Source organism: Daldinia childiae (assembly GCF_008694065.1).
Source record: "Daldinia childiae strain JS-1345 chromosome Unknown Scaffold2, whole genome shotgun sequence".
Lineage (NCBI taxonomy): Eukaryota > Fungi > Ascomycota > Sordariomycetes > Xylariales > Hypoxylaceae > Daldinia > Daldinia childiae.
In genome coordinates this window covers 6,315,587-6,341,193 of record NW_022984643.1, presented here as the reverse complement: position 1 = coordinate 6,341,193, position 25,607 = coordinate 6,315,587, and the positions used below count along the sequence as shown (strand labels likewise).

The 25,607-nt window shown below is 46.0% G+C and overlaps 6 protein-coding genes across 7 annotated transcripts; 4 read left to right on the top strand and 2 right to left on the bottom strand.

Moving 5' to 3' along the window:
• Positions 1-3,203: 3,203 nt before the first annotated feature.
• Positions 3,204-5,792, top strand: GL218_02552 (Heterokaryon incompatibility; the record flags this gene model as incomplete). Its single annotated transcript, XM_033579076.1, has 5 exons — positions 3,204-3,453; positions 3,517-3,633; positions 3,682-4,823; positions 5,036-5,593; positions 5,742-5,792. 5 exons carry the CDS (start codon positions 3,204-3,206, stop codon positions 5,790-5,792), a joined length of 2,118 nt encoding a protein of 705 aa, XP_033439239.1.
• A 2,647-nt stretch (positions 5,793-8,439) lies between these two features.
• GL218_02551 (uncharacterized protein) lies at positions 8,440-9,388 on the top strand (the record flags this gene model as incomplete). Its single annotated transcript, XM_033579075.1, has 2 exons — positions 8,440-8,569; positions 8,637-9,388. The coding sequence occupies 2 exons, from the start codon at positions 8,440-8,442 to the stop codon at positions 9,386-9,388; spliced, it is 882 nt and encodes a 293-aa protein (XP_033439238.1).
• A 566-nt stretch (positions 9,389-9,954) lies between these two features.
• On the bottom strand, positions 9,955-10,234 carry GL218_02550 (Glucose-repressible gene protein; the record flags this gene model as incomplete). The annotated part of the gene is made up of 2 exons (XM_033579074.1): positions 9,955-10,048; positions 10,113-10,234. 2 exons carry the CDS (start codon positions 10,232-10,234, stop codon positions 9,955-9,957), a joined length of 216 nt encoding a protein of 71 aa, XP_033439237.1.
• Positions 10,235-13,873: 3,639 nt separating this feature from the next.
• GL218_02549 (uncharacterized protein) lies at positions 13,874-20,567 on the bottom strand (the record flags this gene model as incomplete). The annotated part of the gene is made up of 8 exons (XM_033579073.1): positions 13,874-14,441; positions 14,496-17,947; positions 18,004-18,446; positions 19,221-19,393; positions 19,462-19,535; positions 19,652-19,670; positions 19,742-20,058; positions 20,151-20,567. 8 exons carry the CDS (start codon positions 20,565-20,567, stop codon positions 13,874-13,876), a joined length of 5,463 nt encoding a protein of 1,820 aa, XP_033438244.1.
• Positions 20,568-21,426: 859 nt separating this feature from the next.
• On the top strand, positions 21,427-23,034 carry GL218_02548 (uncharacterized protein; the record flags this gene model as incomplete). Of its 2 annotated transcripts, none has more annotated exons than XM_033579072.1 (1): positions 21,427-23,034. In XM_033579072.1, the coding sequence occupies one exon, from the start codon at positions 21,427-21,429 to the stop codon at positions 23,032-23,034; it is 1,608 nt and encodes a 535-aa protein (XP_033438245.1). The 2 variants fall into 2 exon arrangements, with proteins under 2 accessions (XP_033438245.1, XP_033438246.1); XM_033579071.1 differs by having other exon boundaries at positions 22,000-23,034.
• A 1,281-nt stretch (positions 23,035-24,315) lies between these two features.
• Positions 24,316-25,260, top strand: GL218_02547 (putative oxidoreductase YusZ; the record flags this gene model as incomplete). The annotated part of the gene is made up of 2 exons (XM_033579070.1): positions 24,316-24,599; positions 24,672-25,260. The coding sequence occupies 2 exons, from the start codon at positions 24,316-24,318 to the stop codon at positions 25,258-25,260; spliced, it is 873 nt and encodes a 290-aa protein (XP_033439042.1).
• Between the last annotated feature and the right edge of the window lie 347 nt (positions 25,261-25,607).

Genomic DNA, 25,607 nt, shown 5'->3' with positions numbered 1-25,607 from the left:
TGCGACTCAATTGTATAGTTGATATTTAGACACACACACAGGCTGCTGCCAATGTAGAAAATGAGCGTTGTTAGTGAATGAGGGGAGGGATGTAACAACCAACCATTTGATGTTTAAAACTGCGGTGTTCTGAAAAGTTCGTGTCGCGTGGGGACATTTGATAAAAGGGGCTCGTGCGTTGCTGACAGCATGAAAATTTACTGCCACATAAGAGGTAAACAGAGGATATAAAGTAAACAGTAACTATTCCAACGTAGTAAGTGAGGATGTAAATTCAAAAGTATTATGAGTATAAGGAACAAAGTTTATATTATTTCATTTTATACTATCTTTCCAATTGAACATTCAACTATCATTCATATAGTTAAGTCATTATAAGTGAACTAATAGATGGTAGTGAACAAATATTAACTATAAAAACGATAACTAGGTGCTTATCACTGTATCTCACCCTTAATGAACCCACTACGATTTTAAGCAATAACAACAACATTTTCACACCTGTTTCGAAATACCCCTGACAATATGATCCGCAATAGCCATGATGGTTGGTAATCATAGGCTTCACACCAGATCCCGAAGGGAACACGCTCGCGTCTGCAACATATAAGTTTTCGGTATCCCACACTTTGCCGTCTTCATTTACGACCCCATTAGTCGGGCTCGTGCTCATGCAGCAACTCCCCATTTGGTGAGCTGAGCCGAAAGTACCAGACGAAGAGTTCAGTTTTGCCGCCTCCAGGCGGTTTAACCATTCTATAAAGTCCGCATCGTCAAGGGTTCATTCGTGGACGGGTAGGTAAGTCGCTCCGATACCAAAGTAAACCGGACATCATTTACGGTGCCTTGAATATAACACATTTTTGCGATTGCTACTAGTCCTACAATCGCATTTGCACGATCGAACGACGATGTCGCGTAAGTTATGACAGGGCTTCCGTTGTCTAGATCTAGAGTGACGCTACCACTATCCCGATCCCTAACGAGGGCCATGAAGCAATTTCATCTGTCAGAACTTGAGCGCATCTAATTTGAACTGCAACCCGCCGTGCCATAGAACTTAAAATATAGCCATGCGAGGCTGTTAAGGGTGTTAGTTAGTCGATAGGTTAGGTAGGATAGGCAAAAAATTTCACTCACAAGCATAGAGGTCGTTTCAATTCTAGGCCCATGGCCTTTCCCGTCAAGACCTTCGAATTCCGTCACGACGGAGCTTATGATATCACCTACAGATCCCATGCCAATACACTTATCTGTTTCCACATATCATCTGAGAACATCGCTTGACTTACCTTCCCATCCACGGATATCTTCATCAAACACCGCGCTCGTGCTGTTGATGGGGTGGAGATGCAAGTTTTCACCTATATTAGGATTCTGCCAACGTGTTAGCATTATATACTGAGAGACAGAGTATCATCCACTCCAACGAAGTCGCAAACGCAGTCAATGGAATCTAGAAGTCCGGCGTAGAGAAGAATTTCAAGCCTTTCTCTTCTGTCTACTATTTGCGCAATCAGTTTGGTGGTGGCAGGCTCACGGCCCAGTTCACGGTGCCGCCGCCTCCCCAGCAGCTCCCTACCGCAACTACGAACGAGCCATCTCCGGTTGATAGACCACCACTCTCCCCTTCAAATAATAACTCCGCAGAACTGGCTCCGATGGAAAGCTGGTTTGGAGGCATATAACCCCCTTTGTCGACTACAAGAACCCTGTGTCCAGCTTCAGCTAGGACTTTCGCACATACCCCGCCTCCACATCCCGAGCCGACAATCACAATATCGGTTTCTATATGTATCGACTCAGGGGTAGCATCGAAATTCATAAAATTGAAGTCGACAATAGGTTCGGATTCTGAATGCGGATTGGCCACGTAGTCGTTCGGTTCGTGGTATAACGGATCTGTTTGACTCCAAGCCATTGTTCCCAGCTGGACGAACGTTCTCCCAAACATAGGCCAGATGAAGAGCCAGGAGCTTGGTAAAGTGCACCTATAGTTTTTCTAACGCACTTAACGGACACTGGATTATCAGAGGGCCTCGTTGCCAGATAATCCTAGAATGCCATCTTACTTAGCGGATGCTTCAATCTTCGTCGGATATCATGGTAGTGTCTATCGAACTCTTCCTGAGAGATATGCAGGTAGTCATCCCAAGTAGATGAGGAGTCTGATACTAGAATAGGTGGGACAGCGGCGTCAAGTATTGACAGCAACGACTGCCATTGTAGCCTAGGAAAGTTATTCTCTAGATTAGTTCCATGGCGATAAAAGGAGATGCGAATCGACCGTTTTCTAAACAGCCAATTTTCTAATTTATATCGCTACAACTCATAGTATCCCTCTCTTCTTCTGAACAAAGGATATTAATTAAGTGAGTATTATACAACATCCGCCCTACGGTAAGTTTCTATAAATTCCATCCCTCGCTTACACTTTGCTTTTCGTTTTCTCTGGCTTTCCTATCAGAGTATAATAGTTCAGTATAAGTTCTTCCTTTTATGCCCGCCCTTTCTTGTGGTCTAGTAGTCTAACAAATCATAACTAAATATCTATTTCTCTTACCTAATCATTTTAACCACGGGTAGACCTGGTAATCGTGGCGTTCGTATGTTGGCAAATGAGTATATTTCAACCGCCATTGAACAACTTCACACTTCCTTACATTACGTACCTATGTAAATACATCGTATAGGGGTCGCACTATAAGGCTCTGCTTTCTGACTCATTGTGGCTGTGCGTCGACCAGGTCTGCTCCTTTAAATATTGTTGATTCCGACCCCGTTTGGACTCTAGACTTTCGGCTTTAGTTTTCCCATACAGATCCGTAGAGTATATCCATCTGCACCGATATATGGGGGTATCGCAGCCTCCTTGTTTACTTCCCTCCGGATCTCCTTCCACGCCTTCTATACCAGGATGTGACGATGGCCGTACCGCCTGCATTCGTGCCAAGGATCAAGCAATGGATGGGCTGACCGAGCAATCATGAAACACGGTTCACATTCCTTTGGGCCTTAGTCAATGCAACAGTCCAGCATATCTGAGACGGGCTTCGCCAGCTATAGAACGCTGGATTTTCTTAGAGTTCTCTATACTTTTCGTTACTCGGATCTAAACACTTAGCATCAATGTTGTACCTAGGTTTAAAGAACATTGTTATAGGGAATCACGAGGACGATTTTCAGTAAACACTAGGGGTAAAATGGCGCGATGTGGAACTTGTGCTGCCTTAACCGTGGAGGAACTAAGAAACCATATGACCTTTTTTCATCCTAACTTACGGTCGCTCCGGGACTCTGCAACGGCGGGTTGCGATCTATGTCTACTATGTTGGGCTTCCATCCAGCGTAAATGCACAGCTGGTGAAATCAATTCCGTACTGGACGGTAGGTTCCCTGTCAACTATGAGAATGCAGGGCAGCCACTGGGTGACGAGCGGGTCTGGTTGACGGGTATGTTTATGGATCTATTCAAAAAGAGGAAAACAGCTGGTACCGTCAACACTCCTGTTGTAGACCATCGTGCTCAAACTGGCAGTAGGGTATTGGTAGAGTGCGGGAATAAAGAGAATGCGGAGGAGAGCTTCGGAAAGGAGATTTTACGTGCTGAGCTCTGCGTATTTGCGGATCCAGGTATATATCTCGAGTTCATTTACATATTGTTCCAACTGACGGGTACAGGCACACCTGCTGCAACTAGCTTCGACGAACGCCTTTATACAGCATTCAGAAATAAAGCTGGGGAAATTAGCTTTGCCCATACACTCCTCGATGGATGCCGGAAGAGACATCCAGAATGCAGAGCGACAGATGATAATGTACCACCGGAGATGCCTACTCGCGTTCTAGATATTGGTGTCGAGCCAGGATGGACAAGGCTAGTTCAAACACCACACTTAGGACTGCGTGAGCCGTATCTAGCTCTATCTTACTGCTGGGGACAAGGCGTTCGACACACGACAGAATTAAACGATAAAAACTTTCCATCTTTCTTAGAACTTATCGATGAAAATAATTTAACGGCGACACACCAAGAGTGCATCGCCATTGCTCGCCATTTAGGTATTCGCTATGTCTGGATCGATTCTCTTTGTATTATCCAAGGGAACCTTGAGGATTGGCTTTACGAGTCTGAAAGAATGGCCGAGGTATACGGTAATGCGGTATTAACTGTCATTGCCGGACGATCCGCAGATAGTCGTACCGGCTTCAGGGTAAACAACATGGAGCAAGTAGTGCCGCCCTGCCCAATACCATTCGGCGAGGATTTGGGCAACGTCTATGTATGGCTACCCCGGGACAAGACAGAAGGGCCTGTTAGTACCCGGGGATGGTGCTTTCAGGAAAAAATACTGAGTAGAAGGGTACTCGTGTACGCAAAGGAGCAAGTATACTTCTCGTGCCAGCGGTCGCAGCTCTGGGAAGATGGCACTCTAAACATGCAAAATTCAACACAGCTACGAATTGGGACATTCCCAAACCCTGTGGAAGATGCTAATATAAAGTCTGATGCAAGTGAGCAGAAACAGCTACGCACCCAGATGCTATATCTGTGGTATAAAGAAATACTTCCAGATTATACGCTCCGCCACTTGTCCAATCCAAATGACATATTTGCTGCATGCAGCAGTATCGTCCAGCTAACACGGAAAGGTATTAGATCTCGCTATCTAGCCGGTATATGGGAGGTAGATATTCCTCGCGGTTTACTATGGTGCACCTCCTATTTGGTTAAATGGACCCTTAGAAAGGTTTCCTGGCCTAAACCCGAAAGACCTGTTAACAGAGAGGGTGAGACGGTAGTTCGAGCACCATCATGGTCGGTAAGTCACCCATCTCAAGTACCCGGGTAGGCGTACTATCTCTACCACCTCCTATTCCTATTTGATGAGAGAAAAGGGGAAGCGAGGAATAAAAGCAATATGATTCGTTTAACTGTTAATCTACATTTTGAATAAGGTACCCTTTTCTTATAGCATGTCACTGTCATATAGCTACATACCTGTTGAACCATAAGCTTACCCAACTTTGCCAGTGGGCATCCGTCCAAGGCCAAATTTTCACTCGCCCAGAATTTCTGCGACGAGATGAGTCCTTCCAGAATCCCACCAATGTCCTCATACGGCCTTTATCTCCATCAATCACGTCGCATTCATCACCGCAGGATTCTACTCCAAGATGGACTCTTCTCGAAAATCCCAACTGCGACGCCAACATACTCCACATGCCTACCTGCGAACTCGCCTTCTTCGGCCATCCTAAGCCCGTCCATTGCACAATCCCTTCGCAGTCTCAACTCTCTACTTTTCCAAGGATCGGTTGGCCGCAGCGCCGCCTTGATCTCGCCGAACAGGGGTTCTTGGCACTTTTACAACCCGCAGATACGGAATACGCCATGCTGGACCAGCTCAAGTTGCCTTCTACAGAAGGTTTCGCTATTGCCTGTTTCGATATAGCTGAGGATCGTGAAGGGGCTCGGGACTGCTGGTTTTTGCCCATTATTAAGAGCGAACACATTGGTCTATTGCTTCGTAAGGATGTGTCGGATGGGAAGTACCGGCGTCTCGGTCTTGTGATGCTAGTGAAGGAAAAGGTTCGTCTTTTTTTTCTTATCCTTCCTCATATACCCCTATGCATGCGTACATGAGAATACGAGCAGGCTTATATACGAGATGCTTTCCTCCGTCTTTCAGCTTCCGGCTCTTACTTCAAGCACATAATAACTAACACTTGCCCATAAGTTTCTACCATGGCTGATTTCTGGACCGGAGGAGGAAGTTCATCTCGTCTAATAGAAAACTACCCCGCTAGCTTTCTCGCCAACCCTCAAACTTCAAGAACTAGAAGGTTGCTATGTCCCACTAATATTAAGAGGTTAGTTAAAGGCATGGTATTAATCGAAATAAATGCAAACATATGATATCTTATCACCTATATTCTGTTTATAGTCCACTGCCTGCCTGGCCCGTCCTTGAATCCCAGTATCCTACGCCGGCCTTGTGAACCCCCCATCTCGTATAATCGCACCAAATATCATCGCCGGCGACACGCCCACCAATCTCAAATGGGGACATTGAGTCATCCGCGACAATAGGGAAGAGGGAGTCGAGTAGTGTTTCGACGGCTACATTGAAAAAGCCCCGCCACGGAGCTCCCTCAATATCCTCGTTGATTGGATTGCAGTCTTGTTGACTACTATCTCTAGAAACAGCAACGACGAAAGGAATTCTAGTTCTATATTTTCTCTTACATGACGAAGGGGAAGGCGAGTTTAATATAGAGTCCACTGAAGCCGGCGTAATATATAGGCATAAACTATGGTTCAAACCTGGTAGTATAGGAGATGACGAGTATGCTCTGAAAAAGATCAGCCTAGATGAGACAAGGGCAATAAGGGGTGTTGCCCACCGTGATATAGATCCAATGCTCCCATCCTCTTTTCCGACGCCTTCTACCCATTGAAATTTCATTTTTCGGGCACATTCGTCAAGTCCGGCGTATCCGCGATAGGGACCAACAGAATCATCTATGATTTCTAAAAACCGCTTCTTGCAGGCCATCCACTGCTCCGCATCAACGATCTCTGGACTTTTGAAAACGACGAACCCCCACTGATCCCAGCGGACACCGCGATCTTCGCACAGGCGCATAACTTCCATGAAAGGAGGCTCTTTAATAGTCTTAGTAGAGCTTCCTAATAACTCCGCCATTAGAATATGGACGGCATGATAGGCGTTCTGTGCACGCAATATTTATCACCCTACCTAACGCCCCTTGCTCCCGCCTAAACATCTCATCGAAGAACTCATCGAACCCCTGCTGCCCCAGGTCGGCCCGCAGACCTTCGCGAAATACTTCCCTCTGTTCTTCGGTTAGGTCATTTATATCATTGACAGTAGCGTCGAGCATCCGCTCATGATCCCAGCCTGTGGGGTAATAAGAAGGAGTTGGGGCAGGCATTTGGTTTGCTGTCTGATAAGGGGCTATTGTTATATAATAGGAAGAAACAAATATTAGATGACGAGAAATTGAAAAGAAAGGGGTTGAAGTTGAATAGTCCGAGGTTTGACCGAGCGTCTAACTTGATGCCAATATAATTTCTAGGATAGGTGGTGAGTTAGAAACGTTACTCTGGAGCATGAACAGACTGTTGACTTTGTAAGCTACCATAGAAGATATAACAATGTGTTTAACTCCATTTATACTTTATCAAGGCCTCTTTCATGATCTTACATCAACTCGAACTAGGTAGTCAATAAACCTCTCCTAGTTCTAATTTTCCTACTTTAAATTACAAGCAATAACTACGACCAGTTATATATGGCCCAGTCCAAGTTCGTATTGGGCATTTTAATTATGGGATATATTTCTGACACTCCCTGCAGCTTACTATCATAAGCTATACACAACCCTTGGTATAGTTTCACCGATGACAGGCCTAAATCTCAATATACACGCAGGTATTCCTAAATGTGACAGAGGTACCGTGTGTTACGCAGTAAGAGCTCTCAGGAGTGACTGTGGATGAAACCGTCGTACAGCCGAGCACTAGGTAATATCTTACTCCGTAAATATTACCTCCGTACTAAGTAGAAAATACGAAAAAATATACTCCCCAGAGCCTCCCCAGACACTAACGTGACGGGTCGGAATGAAGAAAGAGGCAAAACTCGCAAAGCAACTTTAAGATTGGAAAGGTTGACTTGAGCATAACCTTTTTTTTCTAAGTGAGTGACCAGGTCTAGCTTCACGACACTAATTCTAATCACTTGGAGTATTAAAATATCAGCAAAATTTGGTAATTACGGCGTGGCAACAATTCCATCATCTCTTTCCCGGTTGCAATGAATCCCCCATGGACCTTCCATCCGTTAGGCAGGTACGACTCTAGATAGCGCAGTTCATGACACACAAATCAGCTATGATAGCAAAATTAAGACGGAAAGTCCATTCATTATGTTTCTCGAAGCTTTGGACGGCCACAAACATATGTATGAGCCAATCCCCGCCTATGGAAGGAACTTCCGTCCTCCCACAGGTGTCATTTTCATCCGTCGTTAAAATTCTACTGAATCACAGCAGAGTTGTAGATACTTTCTCCCTGACTCTTTCTGACATGGCTCGTGACCTCCGAAAAGCTCAGAGTAATGTGAATACCTAATGAATAAAGACCTGAGATGTAGATTTGAGTCAAAGAGCTCACGTTCAAGTATTTAAATTCCCCCCTCCTATGCCATGTCCTCCTTCCGAAGACATGCAAAGAGAATTATCTCCTCCGCCTTAGAACAAAAACTCCCATGCGAATAATTTCAACCCATTAGAGGACGGGATTGGGGTAGATACGGAAATTCAGCGAGGGGTCGTGCACGTCGCGGAAGATTGAATTCGTGGTATTAAGGATAAAGTCGATCAGGTCTATCACCACTCTCAACCCTCAAAATGGCTGAGAATGACAGTACTAGCAATGATGGGGGCCCATCTAAAGAGGAGCATCATTCCGAGGAAAGTAGCTGGGAGACAGAAACTGACGACGATTCGACCTTGGAATATGAGTTCGATTATGAGTCCGGTAAGTGTTTCTACTTCAACTAACAAACATATATTTTTAGCAATAAATATACTGATAATAATCTTAGAAGGACTAATACTTTGCAATCGGTACGAATTCATGGCATATGCCTATGCTTTAACCCCATACTTCGACTACGGGAGTAGCGAGTTATCCTGCAAAGACAATTCCAAAGTCCTCCTGCCAGATGAAGTTATCACAGAACTGCAGAGCTGGCTCGGCGAAGTGAATTCGCGGATGATCTGGATCCAAGGCCTACCGACGAAATCGTACGGCTCCGACCTCTCGCTAGCAGCGCTGCGGATCGCCTCGATGCTGCAAGACGAAGACATCCCCTGCGTATCGTTCTTCGTCAAGCCGGGCGACAACTTCGCGCCGTCGGTCCCGCAGCACCAAGCCGCCGTCATAGCCCTCCTGTACTCCATCATCGCGCAACTGATCTATCTCCTGCCACTCGAGTTTGAGGACGTCGACGAGCTCCACGAAACGAAGTTCCGGAAGCTGGATGGGAGCTTTGGAAGCGTGCCGCTTGCTCTGCAGATAATACAGGCTTTGCTGAGACACGCGCCACCGTCGCTGGTCTGGGTCTTGGACGGGTTCCATCTGGCGGAAAATCAAGATACGATTCCTCATCTGGAGACACTGGTTGATATTCTTCGCGCCCAGGAGTCGATGCGGGTTTCCCTGGTTTGTTTCACTACTGATGGTATCAGCGCGGTTCTACACCGTAGAGTGGACGTACTCGAGCAAGTCTGTGTGTCGGAAACGGGTGGTTCTGATATCAACAAGTTGAGTCTTCCTCCAAGTGAGTTCTCTTAGAGAACAATTTACTTGTCTGCCTATGCCATACCATTGGTTTTTCTTCTTTGAAGAAAAGGGGGGGAAATGACAAAGGGAAAAAAAGGAGGAAACCCCCAATTTCATGTATGATACAGAAAGTTGTAGTTGTTTTACATCACCTACATTTCTAAATGATTTTATTATACCAAATTAGAAATATCCGCAAAATCAGTCGTGACATTAAATTTTCATACTTCAAAATGATTCTTAACTCATTTAGCCTTGAGGTCATAAACCACCAAACCTTTATTACGTTAAAATTCACCATATTCATATCACGTAGTCAATGTAGAAAAGTAGTTTGGCGATGAATAGCGGCTTTAATTCTAAGCTATCATAGGGGTATTATAAAGCCAGCCGAGGATCTTTTGAATCTTTCAAGGGAATCAAATATTCCATCTCTCCATGCCCATTGTCAACAAAGGAAACAGCCCTGTCTGTTCCAAAGACGCCCAAATAATCACATTCCCCCATTCATCTCATCGTACAAGTCGTATAATAGAGGTGGAGTTGATCAAGAGGATTTATTGTATAAGCAAGCAAGTTTAGTGCTTGACGGACTCCTTGTTGACGTCGGCAGAAGTGTTGTGCTTCGTCTCGTCGACCTTGTCACCGACTGCGTCCTTGGCGGCGGATGCGCTGGGAGGTATGTTAGTAGACGGTCTTTTTTTTATGTGTAATAGTTGGTGTAGATGAAGCTTACCGAGTGGTGAAGTCGGCGTTGTTGTCCTTGGCGACCGACTTGTTGGTCTCCTTGGAGGCAGTGCTGGTGGCACCCTTGACGGTGTCAGAGACGTAGTTGGCGGCGTTCTGAATCTTGTCCATTTTGAAGGTTTGGTTGGTTTGTATTTGGTGGTAGTTGTGTTTGTTGATTGTTGTTGTTGAAGATTGAAGATGATGAATGATGATGGAAAGAAGTTGAGACTGAGAGGGAGTTGGAAGCACCTTATATAGAAAGTTGGAGCAGATCGTTCGACGGCTCAACGAACTATGGCTGATCTAGTTTACCTTACCTTACCGGCAGTCTATCCACAAGGATCGACCTTGGTAAGGTAGAGTGTGTATCATATGAACGAGTAAAGTACGTCATCATCTACCAGTTCGGTCATTATCCTATGTTCGGGTAGGTAGCCTGCCTCTCTTAGTCCGCATTCCAGCTATATTTTCTTGCCGCCCCTTTGTTCTCCATACTATTTTCTCCATTCTAAGTACCGCCGGTCAAAAAGCCGCAGTAAGCTATTTGTCTATTGGGTTGAGAAATTCCCCTGATGACCTGACGTCACCACTTTCGCAAAATAGATGAACCCCCAAACCCTCCTGCAAGATGCACGTTTTGAACGGGATCACACATGCGAATTGTCATTTATGCCTAGGCTATTCCCATATTATCTGACTCAATAGTTTGTACTTATTAAGTATTTCATCATGATCAACGGTTGGAATACTCTTTCTTTCGACTTGATCTATACTTTACCGTAGATGAATCGTGATAGTGACGATGTGAAGAGGCGAATAGTTGACATGCATGATGTCTTATTCCTTTTCGGGAACGGTTGACCAATCAGATTTTATTCTTTTGGTGAGCTTCCGCTCCAGAAACTTAGATCGCTGCAGGGGAAATAGTATATAAACATTCTATTGGTTACTTTAAACAAAAGGTCTCCGCAATGACAACATGACTTTTCGGAGCGTTATTTTGTGGAGTGGCCAAAGTCTAGAACGTCGCCCCGAATTGCAGTAAATATTGTCTCTCTTACATGATAGCAAACCGGGTTAGATGGAGATGGGAAAGCCATGGGTAAATTACGATTTCGTTACTATGTACGGTTGATCTCGATTAACTTCTCCCCCGCTAGTCTCTATCTTAGTCTCTAGAACCTATAGAATAATAGGTCGAAAATCGAACATTACCCCTCCCTTTTTCATCTTGCTTCATGATTGGAGTTAAACTACATCATTCGGGTCAGAAAGCTTTTCATAAGCCTCGTGTACAACACACACTTCTATGTAAAGTATAAGCCACATAATTAATTGCCTCTACACTATTACTCTTTTATACATATCTCTCATTGTAATCAGCGGAGGAAATGGTCCGGAAAGTCAAAGAGTCTATACATAGGTACTTCCCTTTTTGATCTATCGATTGTCTATCATGATTATAGTACTTCTAACCGTTAATTATATATTTCCTTTTTAACATAATTTATGACTCTATCGTCATCCATGCTTATTTAGAAATCCGTTCTCTACCGGCAGAAGTTGACTTGGATATGGATGACGTCAATCAACAGTTAGATCATAGTTGAGATCTAGTGTATAACCTATCTTATCAACTATACAGAAGCTTACGTGGAGAGTACCTATCTAAAAGTTATGCGCTTTGTTATGTCACACATCTATATTAGGATCGTGATATAACCAGAATTTGTTCGGTCCCGCATATTTACTTAAGCCATGGGTGCATAATGCCCGTCCCGGCTTGCGGCTCGTCACAAGATTACCGAAGCTCCTAGGTCCAATCCTTGGAAGGATCTAAACCTAGCAAGATCGGGGTTGATCAGATGATCAGCATAGGGAGCCTATCGTAAGGCGGGAGTACCCGACGCCCGTCAGACTAATCGAATATTTTGCTGCTTGGTATTTACCCCCTTGTCTACTTTTAAGAAATCAATGGGTATATACGTCACTAGGAGGCATGTTATTAGCGCTGGCTTTTACCTATGAGGAGGCAAAAGCTAGCACTAATACTCAAGAAGAAATACTAATATCGTTTATAGGAATCGCATCTAAACTCAACTAAATAGTCTATCACGGCAAACCAACATTTAACCTAAACATAGATATCTCGGTTTCCGAGGCGATATCCATTCAGTAAAGTTTAGTAACGAGTTCTCGAAAGGGACCTTCGGCGACCGAGCTCAAGACTGGTTCCATTAAATCCTACGACTCTTATCTACCTGGATACCTAGGTACCCAGGTTAGTAGTATTGGATACCTAGAGACTGTTTTCTAAGATGATGACGATGACGAACTCGTTAATAGCCAATGAGTGTGCAAGCTATCTAAATCATTTACACTTAATCACCCGAAATGCGTCCGTAGTGTGTGCGGCTATTATATCAACACATATGTCAATGAAGAAATCCGCGCATGCTTCCCCTGCTTATGGAGCAGAGCAAATAGCCACGGACGTCTAGGTACTTAATAGTGAGGTTTTAGAGCAACCAACCTCATGAAGATGTAATACCAAAGAATTCAATGGATATCATCGGCTTGTTATACCACAAGAACAGTGTAAAATCCTTTTACCTAACATCCACCAGATCAGAACCAACCGTAGCCACGTATATTACCGCTAGCCTACGATCACCCACCTAATTCCCACGCTTGCACTGAGCAGGTAGATAGCGGCCTTCCATCTCCTAGCCCATCCAACCCCCAGCCATAATAAAGGTATCAAAGAAGCCAAAAAATGATCCCAAATGCCCCCGAAAGCATCAGCGCCTCTAACATAATATCACTGCAAAGTGGAGGCCGCCCCAGCTGCGCTAGCATGGCGGCCAGGCTAAGTGGAATTAACATGGACGACATAGCCAACACCATATACTTCTTAGCGACATCTTCTGGGATCTCCTGCTCCGGGACTATGTCCGCGTCTAGCGTACTTTTACACAAGCAGCACTCGCAGTCAAAATTGACTATTGTCGTTATATCTACGTCTAGGAGGTATCAGTCCTTTTCTCGATCGTGTATCAGATGATTAATAGTGGGTTACCTCAAGTAGACAGGTAGTTATATTAGCAAAGTAAACTTTTTTCTTTTAATTCGTTTCTGCTTCCTTAGAGTACTTAGGGAAGTTTTGCGGGGTTGAAAAGAGATATGAGACGAGAAGATACGTTGCGATTTGCTTTTTGTTAAATATCGAGAAATTACGTAGGTGGAGAGCGCCTTGGAAATAACACTGATACCAACCCTCATTTATAAATGAAGAGAAGCACGACCAGCGATCAGATAATTATTTAAGAGTTAGTTTATGGGCACTTTATCCTGATCACACTTTCATGTTAGCAGTGATCACTGAAAGTTAGCAACTATCCAATATCTTGCGCTCAATGGCGGAAGAAACTCTATCGGATGATAGTAGGTCTAGGTAAGGGGTTGCATACCATAACTACCTAACCTAGGTACCTAGGTAGCTAATAGTCAAATTCACGTCTCACTCGTTTGAAGGCATAGTCAATGCTATAAAAAAACACCACATTTAGGTATATGTCATTAAGCCCGGTGCCTTAGTATGCTATCTATCATTCCCATATCATAAGATAGGGAGTAGATGTCTTTCCCCCTTAACTCCTAACTGTAATGCAAGGCAAAGACGAATAAATATACATTAGCTAGAAATTTGAGAATCATCGTAGCAAAATACTACAATACTCCCAGCGTAGTCTTAAGCCAGTTCCATCCCTACTTCGATTTGCCCGCATCGATTATCTTCTTATTAGCCCTTTCAAGTTTCGACCTCGCCTTCTCATCTAGTAGGTTATACCACGCCCGCATGTGCGCTACATAAGTGATCTCTCTCTCGCCGTATTCGACGGGAGGTCCCTTGATCTGAGGCGGTTCACCATCCTGGTCAAAAATGGCCCAGCTTGACTCGTCATTTGTGCGTAAGCCGAAGCCCTTGCCTTGAAGTGAGATGACCGTGAAGTTGCGAAGGAGTACAACATCACCGGCCTTGACGATTGGCAGCGTTTCTTTGTGCGGTCGATATAACTGTGCTTCCACAACCGAATAGGGGCCGATCGAGTGATCAGTGATAGTAAACGACATCATGAATTCGCGCGGGCCGCCCTTGGCTCTTTGTGGGTCTGGCGGGTACATCATAGCGACAGCAATTATATCTAGCTTCTTTTGAAGATGCTGTCGCAAAACCTTGAGAGGCGTGCAGTCAGGCAATTCATCCCGAAGATGACGCACAAGTTTTAGCTTCGCCGCCGTCATCGAATAGCTTTCTTCATCACCCTGTGAAGATCTAGTTAAAGAAGCTCGAGCTAGTTGTACGCTTGAATCTTCCACACTAGGCGACGAGCGTTCAATAGCAGACATATTTATCTCGTCCGCATGAACAATTTTGGTTGCATCAGGATTCTTCACCCTTCGCTTAGAAGCATATGCAACACGTGCAAGCTGCACACTCGGGTCCGTTTGTGACATTTGCTCAGAGTCAGCCTCTATGTCAGTTGAGTTGGCCCGCCTAGTGTCCCGTCGCTCTTGTATCTGCGTTCCAAGATCTGGAGACGGATCTCTCGAAACGGGACTTTGGCTTTCAAGCTCTGTGTGAACATCATCCTCACTTTGAGCGAGACTACCCTCATATTCATATTCTTCGACCTGGTACTGAGTTCCACGTTCCTCTGCCACCTCAGTATCCGTATCATCATCAAACTCGGAATTTTCCATGATACTGGCTTGTAATTCTTCATCAACCTCCATCTGAGATATAAATGACAGGCTAGCACGAGAAATACTAGTCCCAGTATCAGGTCGGGCATCAGTTCCGGTCTCAAGTTCGATCGTAATCTCAGGAATAGACTCAACGAAACTTGCTGGGACCATTTCCTCAGCGGCAACCTGAGTCTGGAAGGATAAACTCGGCGAAGCAGGCAAGTTGTTCCGTTGTGTGGTATCCTGGGATGGTTCTTCAAGGTGGGTATCTTCTAGTTGAGCTGTGCTGGGTTCCGTAGGCTCCTCGACATTTGTAATGATATCTTCAGCAGCTACCGAAGGTGGTTTTCTGCTGGCCAATTGCTCAGCCACGGGCGACAGCCCTGTCGCATCGTCTACCACATCTGGCTCATCAACATCCATAGAAACAACTGCAACAGAGTCTGATATCGTGATATCACCCATTAATTGTGTATCTTGAGGTGTTGGCAGCTGATCAGCCGGAAGCCGGGATCCCGTAACAGCAATATTCTCTCGTAACACTACATCCATCTTTTTGGAATCCGCAGATAGAGATATGAACGAATGTGTTAACAGAGGGGACGAGGGTGCTGTGGTTTCGGCTCGCCTCTCTTCGTCCACTGCTATAGGCTGCGGGGTTGAAGAAGTAGCTGGTAAAATAGGTACCATATCGACCATATCCTCATCCTCTTGAGAATTTAGGGATTCATATCCTTCTACTTGCCCCTCTAGAGCTTCTGTGCGTTCCGCTAGGGGTTCGTCACTTTTAGATAATATGGTGTCAACAGCATCTTCATCTTGCATATCCCTAGGAGACGTGACATTATTGTTGTTGGATTCACTATCGACCGCCCGACTCAATATTTCGAGTCCGTCAGCGGCCGATTGTGGAATGTTGTTTTCTTGATATTCCACCTTAGTTTCCATGCCCATTAATGCTGCATGACTAGGCTCAGGCGATGTTTTTTCATATGCGGTGAGCTCGTTAGGGCGCGGGGTTTCGGGTGCAGCGGGCATTTGCTGAGAACCCATCTCAATAGACTCCGCCACATCATCGTCTCCAGGAGTAAGCGCTGCTTCTTCAAGCTCTTCCTCGAGTATTCTCTCAACATCTTCATTCTCGCCTCCCGAGGACTCAGAATCCGATTTATCAAATGAATCGACCGAGCCGACGACGTCCTCCCTTTCAATATATTTATCCCCTTCCTCATCTTCTTCATCATTCCTCTCCTCGTTATCCAGGCTATCCTCGTCATCTTCTTCACTTTCACTTTCGATGGGCTGTACAAGTGCTTGCTTTGATATAATTCCTGGCGATGTTGCTGGCCGATTTTGTGATATACTGCTAACGACTGGTCGAGCCGCTTGCCGCGGCTGGGTAGCTTCGTCATCTTCCCCTTCATCCTCCGAGGATGAAATGAGATCAATGACCTGAGGGATAGACTGTGAAACTGGCCGCAGAGGTTTTCGATTCTCCTCATCATTGTCAGTTTCGTACTCGCTTTCATACTCAAGATTTTCAGCGTCCTCATCCTCTTCATCCCAGCTTTCGCCGTCGTCAAACTCGGGTTCTAGTTCGTGTGGTCGCAAGTCTTCATCGTGACTATCATCTTCATCATCGTCTGGTGCGGTATAATTCACTGTATCGTAGTCACCGCCCATTTCGTCGGCATCATATTCAGGTTCATCATCATCCGAATACTCAGCATCCACTTCTTCTTCAGCTTCTACTTCTTCATACATTTCGAGATCATCGACTTGACCGGTCATGACTGTGTCCTCTACAGCAGTCGGCGGTGGTGGTTCGTCGTCTGAATCACTCTCGTCTATGACAACTGCGGTATCGGGAGACTCTCCCTCTGCACTACCCAACCGGCCAGTATGAGGCATCGACGTCGCTTGGGGTGGGTTATTGACCGTAGCCCAAGACGATGATCCTACAATTTCAGCTGCAGGAACGCTAGAATCGAACGAGCCTCGTTCAATATCCATAGTCTCCTCTTGGGAGAATGGGTGATTGTTCTCTAAATAGGAAGGAGGATAATCCATATGTGCCACATGAGGTATCGTTGTACTTTCCTCTTCATCCTCAAGACCTAGCGGCGGGTAGTCCGTGCTATGTAATGTAGCGTGAATTGGGTAGCCTTGCTCATCAGTCGCCGGGCCCTCATTAAGATGGTGCTCACCATGTTCAACAGCAAGGTGATTAGGTTCGTTTGGGGAGTGTGTACGGCTTCTGGGTCTCATTATATCATGCCCCACGGATGTTTCGATCTCGAAGGAATTTGGAAAACCATTAGCTGATGGAGGTTCAGTAGTATGTAGGTAGCCTTCAGGCGGAAGGTTCATAGATGGAGCATTCCATCGCTGAAGGTCATCAGTGACTATGTTAAATCCATCGGCGGCCTGGAATGCAGATAATTCAGGACCACTACTAGGAAGTTCACTGCTAGCCCTGGGTGGTGGGAGTGAAGCAGGTGTCGCGACTGGCCATCCGCTGTGGAAATCCCCTTGAACACCATGATCTACCATTCCTTGTTGGGGATAAGTAACATCTACTCTTGATGTCGACTCCAAGATTAGCTGTGCTTCGTTGTTAATGTTTTCTTGCGTAGGCAAAGGCATTGGTAGGTCAATTTCCATGGTTTGACACCCTTCATCAGTCATATCAGGTCTTGGCGGAGAGCTCACGGTGATCTGAGGTGAGGTAGGTTCAGGACTAGGAGACTGGCTGGTATATTTCCATGCACCGCTTTCACGACCAAATCTTGACCTTTTCCGGCCTCTCCCTCTTACCCCACCATCGTCCTCAAATATGTCGTATCCATCTTCGAATAGGGATCCGTATGACATCCGAGCTCTCTTAACGAAAGCTGGGGATTCGAATTCACCATCTTTGAGCTTCGCAATATACGTTTTGCTAGGTGGCGTGAGAGTTTCGAGTATTTGAACAGGGAGATCTTCTTCGTGAGATATTTCGGTCGGCGGCGTTTCAGCCCGAGGTTGGGGCACTGCGGGAGGAGGACGGTCGACATTGACGAGCTTAGTCTCTCCAGTCTCGGTCAAGATAACCTAGAAAAGATATGAGCAATTGCTAAACCATAAGATGTACACACATATGTAGTCACCTGAAGTATAAGTTTATCTGAGAATTTCAACTGCCAATCAATCCCCGCGCCTAGTAAACTCTGCCGCTTCTTGGTTTGTTCAGGCTCCCACTCAGCTCCATCCAAGCTCACGAGAACTTCATCACCACTACTTAGCCCGCTCTCTCCAGCGGCCTTGGCAGATACACCGTTCAGATTTATACGAACCTGCCCCTTGCTTCTGCGAAGACGATAGTCAGGTTCAGCGAGGATAAAAGCAAATGTGCCTTTAACAGAATTATAGGGCCATGTGATAGTAACCACACCACGCACAGCACAAGATGCCGAGTCTTGTATTTCGGGGGTTAAGTCTGCGATAGCAATCCTGTTCATCGCGCCGAGCTGCTGAAGCGGATTTGACGCGTTCGTAGTGTCCATGACATCGGCATAATTTCGTGGAATCGCAGTCGCGTTGAGTGTTTGTACTATGACGTGGGATGGAAAATTCGAGCACGGCGCATTTGTACGAAGGGTGCAGTTATGATATAAGGATTATAATCTAATATTAAGTACTTTCTGGCTTGCTATTCCCAAGGCTATAGTATCAACCTTTTCTAAAATAAGAAGGTGGGAGTATTGTGGATGATATGTATTAAACTTGAGCTTGCACAGATGAAAACGTTAAGTTGAAGCTTCCAAATTCACCTCTAGCTGAGGTAGCTGCCAAGAGTCCTTAACGCGCCTCAAGTTATTAGCCACAGATAATAATAAAGTGGGGTGTTTCCGATAAGAGGTTAACCCCTACTTATCATTCCAGCAATTCCAACAATTCAAAAGATTCTTTTCGCATTCCATCCACCAACACTATAATATCACCCAAAACGGACGAGCTTGAAAGACTAAACCGTATCTCTCATAGAAGCATCTTTTGAGGAAATAGAATGAATCGAAGATAATATAGGTATTCACAAATCAACTCCCGCAAGAACAACAGCGAAGAAATAGGAGTGTTTGTTTGAGTTTATCGTCATCTACCTTAAGGTAGACAAGTAAAAGTCAACCATTGTTCAATCTAACTAACTTGATTCCAAAACACCGATCTTAAGAATCATCTATATCCAATTCACTTCAAATTCTCTCATTTTCAGTCTAGCTATAAGTAATAGTCCAATTACCAGGGAGCTGGTTGAGCCCTATCCATAGATATACGGTTAGTACACCCACATCAAGTATATCGAGAACTATAATCATCGACTTACATCCATCGTACTTCTCTGGAATGGTCTGATTAAGTGTGCACCGCATCGCGTCATCGGAAGTCTGCGATTTAAGCTGTGCGCAGCGATCGTTGCTACAACGAGCATCTAATGCTCTCTGGAGAGCATCGTCCTTCCAGCCGAAGAGGTAGTCACCGTGTTGGCCGTAACCGGAACTAGAGGCTATCAGCCATCATTCCAACTACTCTTCATCACATTCTCTCGAAAGAGTTCAGAAACTCACCCATCTCCCATACTATAGACCAGGGGCTGAGACCCATCCTCAGGCCACAAATCCGGGTCATTAAAGGGTCGTGTCTATGAATCATCCGGATTAGCAAACGAGCTAGGTCACCGTGGCTCTAAATATCGACCCCGTCTGAAACTTGTAGCCCCCGAAAGCATCTAACCTAGATAGAAACGATAGTACTTACATCCCATATAACTTCATACCTAAGCTCACATTTTTTCTGTTAGCAGCCAATCTTGATCCCGAAGAGGAAAAAGGTGAGAGAAATAGTTACATCAACTGTGGGAGCTTGACGGGATGACTGGCCGGGCAAGGGCCGCCGCTCTCGAAAGATCCGGTCTCGGGGTATGCAACGTGACTCTTATGGTCAGGCGAGTCGACATTAACGCCGTCCCAGCATGTAGGGAAGGTAATCGTTGTGCGAATACCGCCGTTGCACATCCCAGGGGGGAGGGATGCTGTATCGTCGCCTGTGCAAGGTGCGCCGCCAAATGGCACCTGGTTAATCGTGCTGAAGCACCGGTGGCAAATCTGTCGCTGCTGGCCTTCAGCTTGTCGTAGCATCGGGTCCCCAACCAGCATACGGAACCCCTGCGTAAAACACTCCTGTCAGCGGATTTAATCCAAGACAGGGAGGGGTACATGAGTGTTCTCAGATCTCATGGCTTGGGTTGGGTACTCACCGGCTTGAATGCAGTAACATTAGTCTTGCCATCATACGGCGGGATATAATACACGGTTAAACCCCCGTCAGCTTTCAAGCCCATATTCACCAGTTGTGGTACGCGTTTCAAGGTCCCATTACGAGCTCTGAAGAACAAGTTGGCAGTCCAGTAGTTCGAAAAGTCCTCGGCAAAGGTACACGAAGTACAAGTCGACTCCTTCACGGGATCGAAATCGACGGGTGGCATAGACGCTCGAAACGAGTTTCCGCCGCCGACCTGATGCATATGCGGTGACTGTTCCATACCTGGCGAGACCAGCGGGTCTAAACGCTCGATAGTCAGCTTCGAGCACGAGAATCGCAGCATCTGTTGCGCATATACGACATCATGTGCTGCCAGGAGCGCTGCCAAAGCAGCAAGAGAGCGCCATTGCATATTTTCTTCTCTTTTCCTTTTGATGTTAAAATTGAGGTAGAAAGAAAACTAGATGGTGCAGCAAACAGATTGGTACGTCTATATATCAAACCCGGGGCGACTACCTGAGGAAGTGTACCTCAAGACGATTAGGCCTTCTCACCTCCATAATGATCTCGGCCAAGTCACGGCAGCAGCGTAGGAACCTAGTAGTCTTGATACAGAAGCGGTTCGCAAGAGGAACTGCCGTAGATGAAAAATTACCGGGTAATTTGTTTGATAAGCTGGGGGAAGGGTTATATTCTCCAAAGTAATTGCCTCCGGTCTTTTGATTGGATAATGAGTAGGTGAGATTCGGCATGCCCATACGCTCCCCAGGCCAGTCATGTTATATTATCCGTGGCTTGGTTGTAAGCAAGCCACCTTGTCCTCAGTATAGGGGCTGGGTTTCTCCCGATCGGAATACCTAGTACCATCTCGCATAGCAAGGTAGGTAGTTTGAACTACATGTCACAATCACACCAAAGCACAGCCACGATCATTGTATAGATGATTCGGAGCTGAAAACAAACACGAGGCGATGCTACGCCAATGGCGCGTTTGTGCTAGGCCAACGCCTACGCTATCCCTAGGTAGTGATGCGGCTGAGACTTGGCAGCATCACATAGTCGTTACAAGTTTAAATATGAAAGACCACTTGCGACATTTTGATTCTCTACTAAGTATCTAAAGAACTAACATTTAAAATTATGACTACACTTTGAAATATAGTTATAGCCTCTCCACATTGGCCCGTCAACGTCGTTGCGTTTCCAACGTATAATGATATGACTACGTCGGACTAGATTACTACTTTAGTGTTACTATTTACAACTCCAAAATGCTAAATATATTCAGTTCCACCAAAGATATTACTAAGGGCGTGCGATTAGCAGCCGATACCGCGTTTTGGGTTGGGAATGCTGTCTCGCGGCGTGCAAAAGGACGCAAGACAGGTATTTGTCTCGTCTGCAATAACCTACAGCCTTACGGGCACGAAGATACATTCGGTCGACCCAGCACCGCATGGGATCAGCTTAGAGACCCCCAGCGGGCTACTCGCAAAAAGGAGCTTGGCTCCGTTCCTACTCTTGTGCTAGAAAAGATATCAACGAAGAAGATTTTAGAGAGTCGTGAAGTCGATCCCCAGACTGGTCGTCCTAAGAACGATTGCAAGTACTGTCGACTCCTCTGCGAAATATTTGACGCGTATTTCATCGACAAGTGGATGAGCTGGATTACGGAGACCAAAAATGCTATGCCGATACAGGTCGGTCTTATGATCAGAGAGGGGACACCTTTGATAATTAACTGCTGGAACTTCACGTACGACAAATGGTTTCAGAATCCGAGGGTAGATCTGGAGTTGTACATGGACCCTATGCCTCCATCTCCTATACCGGGAGCCCCTGCAATGGGGCCAGTAGGTTTTCGTGCAGCAGATGTCCGGTCTGAGGAATGCATAAGGTTTATGAAGGAAAGCATTGATGAATGCTGCAGAGAGCATCCTGGGTGTGCCACGCACCCCAATGGCTTTATTCCAACAAGGTTAATATACGTTGGTGAAGGGAAGAACGCGCTCAGACTCTGCGATAATATTCCATCAGGGGGGGATATTACGTGGGCAGCGTTAAGTCATTGTTGGGGTGGTGGCAAGCCACTATCATTGACAAAGTCGGTTCTGAGTAGCCTGAAAGAGCGCATTGATTTCTCAGAGTTACCGCCTACATTTCAGGATGCAATCACTGTTACTCAAAAGCTTGGATTAGCATATGTTTGGATAGATTCCCTTTGTATTGTCCAAGACGACAAGACAGATTGGGAGAAGGAGGCAGCTCTCATGGGCGAGGTATACAGCCGCGCGTTTATTGTTATCAGTGGTGCCTCTTCACCCAATCCTAGTACGCCATACTTACGGCCTCGAGAAGAAGAATGGCTTCCGAAGCAATTCAATTTTCCTATCGCACCCGGTGCTAATATACCAATCATGGTCCGGCAGCGACATCTCCTAGCAGCGCCACTTGACCAGGGGTTACTCGAACCGCCTTTCACGGGTTCATGGGCCACGTTGAAGAAAGTTGGTCCCCTTTATGCGCGGGGATGGTGCTTTCAGGAATCGTTCCTCGCGCCACGAATCCTCAACTTCGCTCCAGGTGCTATCATATACGAATGTCAGACGCATCGGAAGAGCGAGGATCAACTACCTCCTTATCCGTCTACAGTCCCTGGCTCATTAGGCGAAGTAACCCCCTTGGAACAGTGGCACATGATTGTCAAATCATACACGTCGCGCCAATTAACATTCACCAGTGATAAGCTCCCGGCTATAGCCGGCGCTGCTACTATCATGCCGCAGGTGAAGACCAGCAAATATCTTGCTGGCCTATGGAGCGAGTCTCTGCTTTTAGATCTTCTTGTACGTACTTCCAAGAACTTCCCAACAAAATAGGGAAATATCACTCCAGTGAAATACCCGATGCCCCTAAGCTACTTGTTTATTAAAAAGTGCAACTGCTGACCTATTTTTAAAGTGGCAAATAATGCCAGGCCGCGCACATCTACCACTAATGACGAAGGAGCACGAAGAGAATGCGCCAACATGGTCATGGGCTTCGATGAACTGGGGCGTGACTTGGAACCGAATGCAAGATCCGCAGCTTCTAGCCTCTGTGGTCGATGCTCAGGCAAATGTAGTAGGGGCTAATCCTTACGGGCAAGTATCAGGGGGCACTATCACTCTCCGAGGCAGAATTAAGTATTGTCGACTTTCGGCCGATTACCATAAGAACGAGCACTGGGTTTACTACCAAAAAGGCGACGGTGCTTACAGCCGAAAGCAGCACTTCCGAACTGATGGCGCTTTGGAATCATGGGTTGCACCTGGACATACCGACCCCTTTGCCTGCCGGTCGCGAGCCACAACATCTGGAAAAGCGTTGGAGACGGGAGCAGCGTTTTTCTGTGTTGCAAAATGTCACTGGATGAGGAGTGATCACATGGGTTTGATATTGGGCATGTCACAGAGGGTTCCTGGGTATATGGAGAGGGTAGGAAGTATCTCTAATGTGCCCAAGGATTGGTACGACACTGGCGTAGACGCCACAATAACTGTAGTGTAATGATAAGCCAGCCCGTGATGGGTATAACGTTGAGGGTGGAAGTGTACTTAGACTATGAGGAGATAGAGGCTGGCATGTTCTGAAGCTGGGATTCATGCTCAACTCTTCTCCATGACCAGCCGCAGCAAGCCATCAGATAACTCTGTATACTGGTAAACAGGGTAAGAAGCAAAAGAGAAGACATCCACCAATCTCAGTACAACACCCCTATACTATTGCAGAATAAGTTGGCAAAGGTATACGTCTGCATTGATATTCTAGTAATTTAGATTTATTAATCGTTGAGGAAAGTCACATATACCCGAGTGGCTTCCAGTTGTGTAGCTTTACCTACCTGTGTATGTCGTCTTGGCAATATATAATAGAACGTGGCGGCCTATTAGAGAATCTCGATCAAACCCCTTTATGCCATAATTCAGGATTCGCGCGCGCACACACACACACACACATCGTGTCTAAATAACAGGACAGTCATGATCACGCCATTACGAATATTCTATTTCTCTCGACTGTATATTTCTATAAATCTTTGCACGTATCTATCTCTCATTCAGAAACTATTCTACGCAATCTTAATTGAGACGGCATCACGTTCTTACCAATACAGCATTATGGCTAGCAACGTTTGGTTCATCGCAGGAGCAAGCTGTGGCTTTGGCCGTGCTATCTGCCTCGAAGCTTTGAAACGAGGTGACAAAGTAGTTGCCACGTCCCGTAATCTATCCAAGATGGCAGACCTCGAGGAAGCCGGTGCCTTAGTCCTGGCTCTGGATGTGACTTCCGATGATACGACTATCCAAGCCGCGTTCCAGAAGGCCATCGATACCTACGGAAAGATCACACACTGTATCAACCCGGTAGGGTATATCTTAGAAGGCTCTGCTGAAGAAGCTTCGTAAGTTGAGGTCCTTCTCCGTATGCCGATTTGTGAGAAGTAAGCTACCGACCCGCTGATATTTGTATATAGGACCCAGGAAGTATTCAATCAGTTCAACACCAATGTCCTCGGCGTCATGAAAATAACACGCCACGCGCTCTACCACATGCGCCCTCGCCGACAAGGCGTAATCGCCAACTTCGGCAGTCTGGTCAACTGGCAAGGCATTCCCGGCGCAATCTACTATTCCTCGACCAAGTCTGCCGTGACCGGGTTCACGGAGACGATGCACCGGGAGGTCAGCCCGTTCGGGATTTCAGCCGTCATCATCGAGCCTGGATTCTTCCGGACAGAAATTTTCGAAGACGGCGGTAGCAATCGTATCCGCGTTGCGAAGCCCTTGACGGATGAATACAAGAACACGCCTGTGGACGAGACGCGGAACCATTTCAATATCCTCCACAAGCACCAGCCCGGCGACGTTGTTAAGGGCGCCAAGGTCATTGTTGACGTGTTGACGCAGACGGGAGTCGCAGAGGGTAAGAAGATCCCTCCGAGACTCGTACTCGGCCGCGATACATTCGAAGCCATCAAGGATAAGATTCACAGCATCGAGGTATTGATTAAGGAGTGGGAGGATATCATTGTCAGCACAGATCACGACGATATCAAGAAATGAAAATGGCGTCGTGATCCTATAGCCTACTAACAGGTAACTAACCCTGCTTCTGGGTAGTCTACAAACATAGAGAGTTGCCAAGACTCGGATCTAATTAACTAGCAATACTTATACTTACCTTCAACCTATATCTAAAATATCCTGTCGTGTATCCCTTGTGCATATGCCGAATGACACATCATAGTTATCCCCGCAGTCTAGATGCAGAATAATCCCTGAACCGTGGTTTTGGTATTAGCGTAGGCACCTACCCGGCCTGCCGGGACGTGATAACCAAAGCTTAACTTCCAGAAACGGCAAAACTTGTCTCCACACGGACCCGACACCGATAGAGTGCCGGATATTGC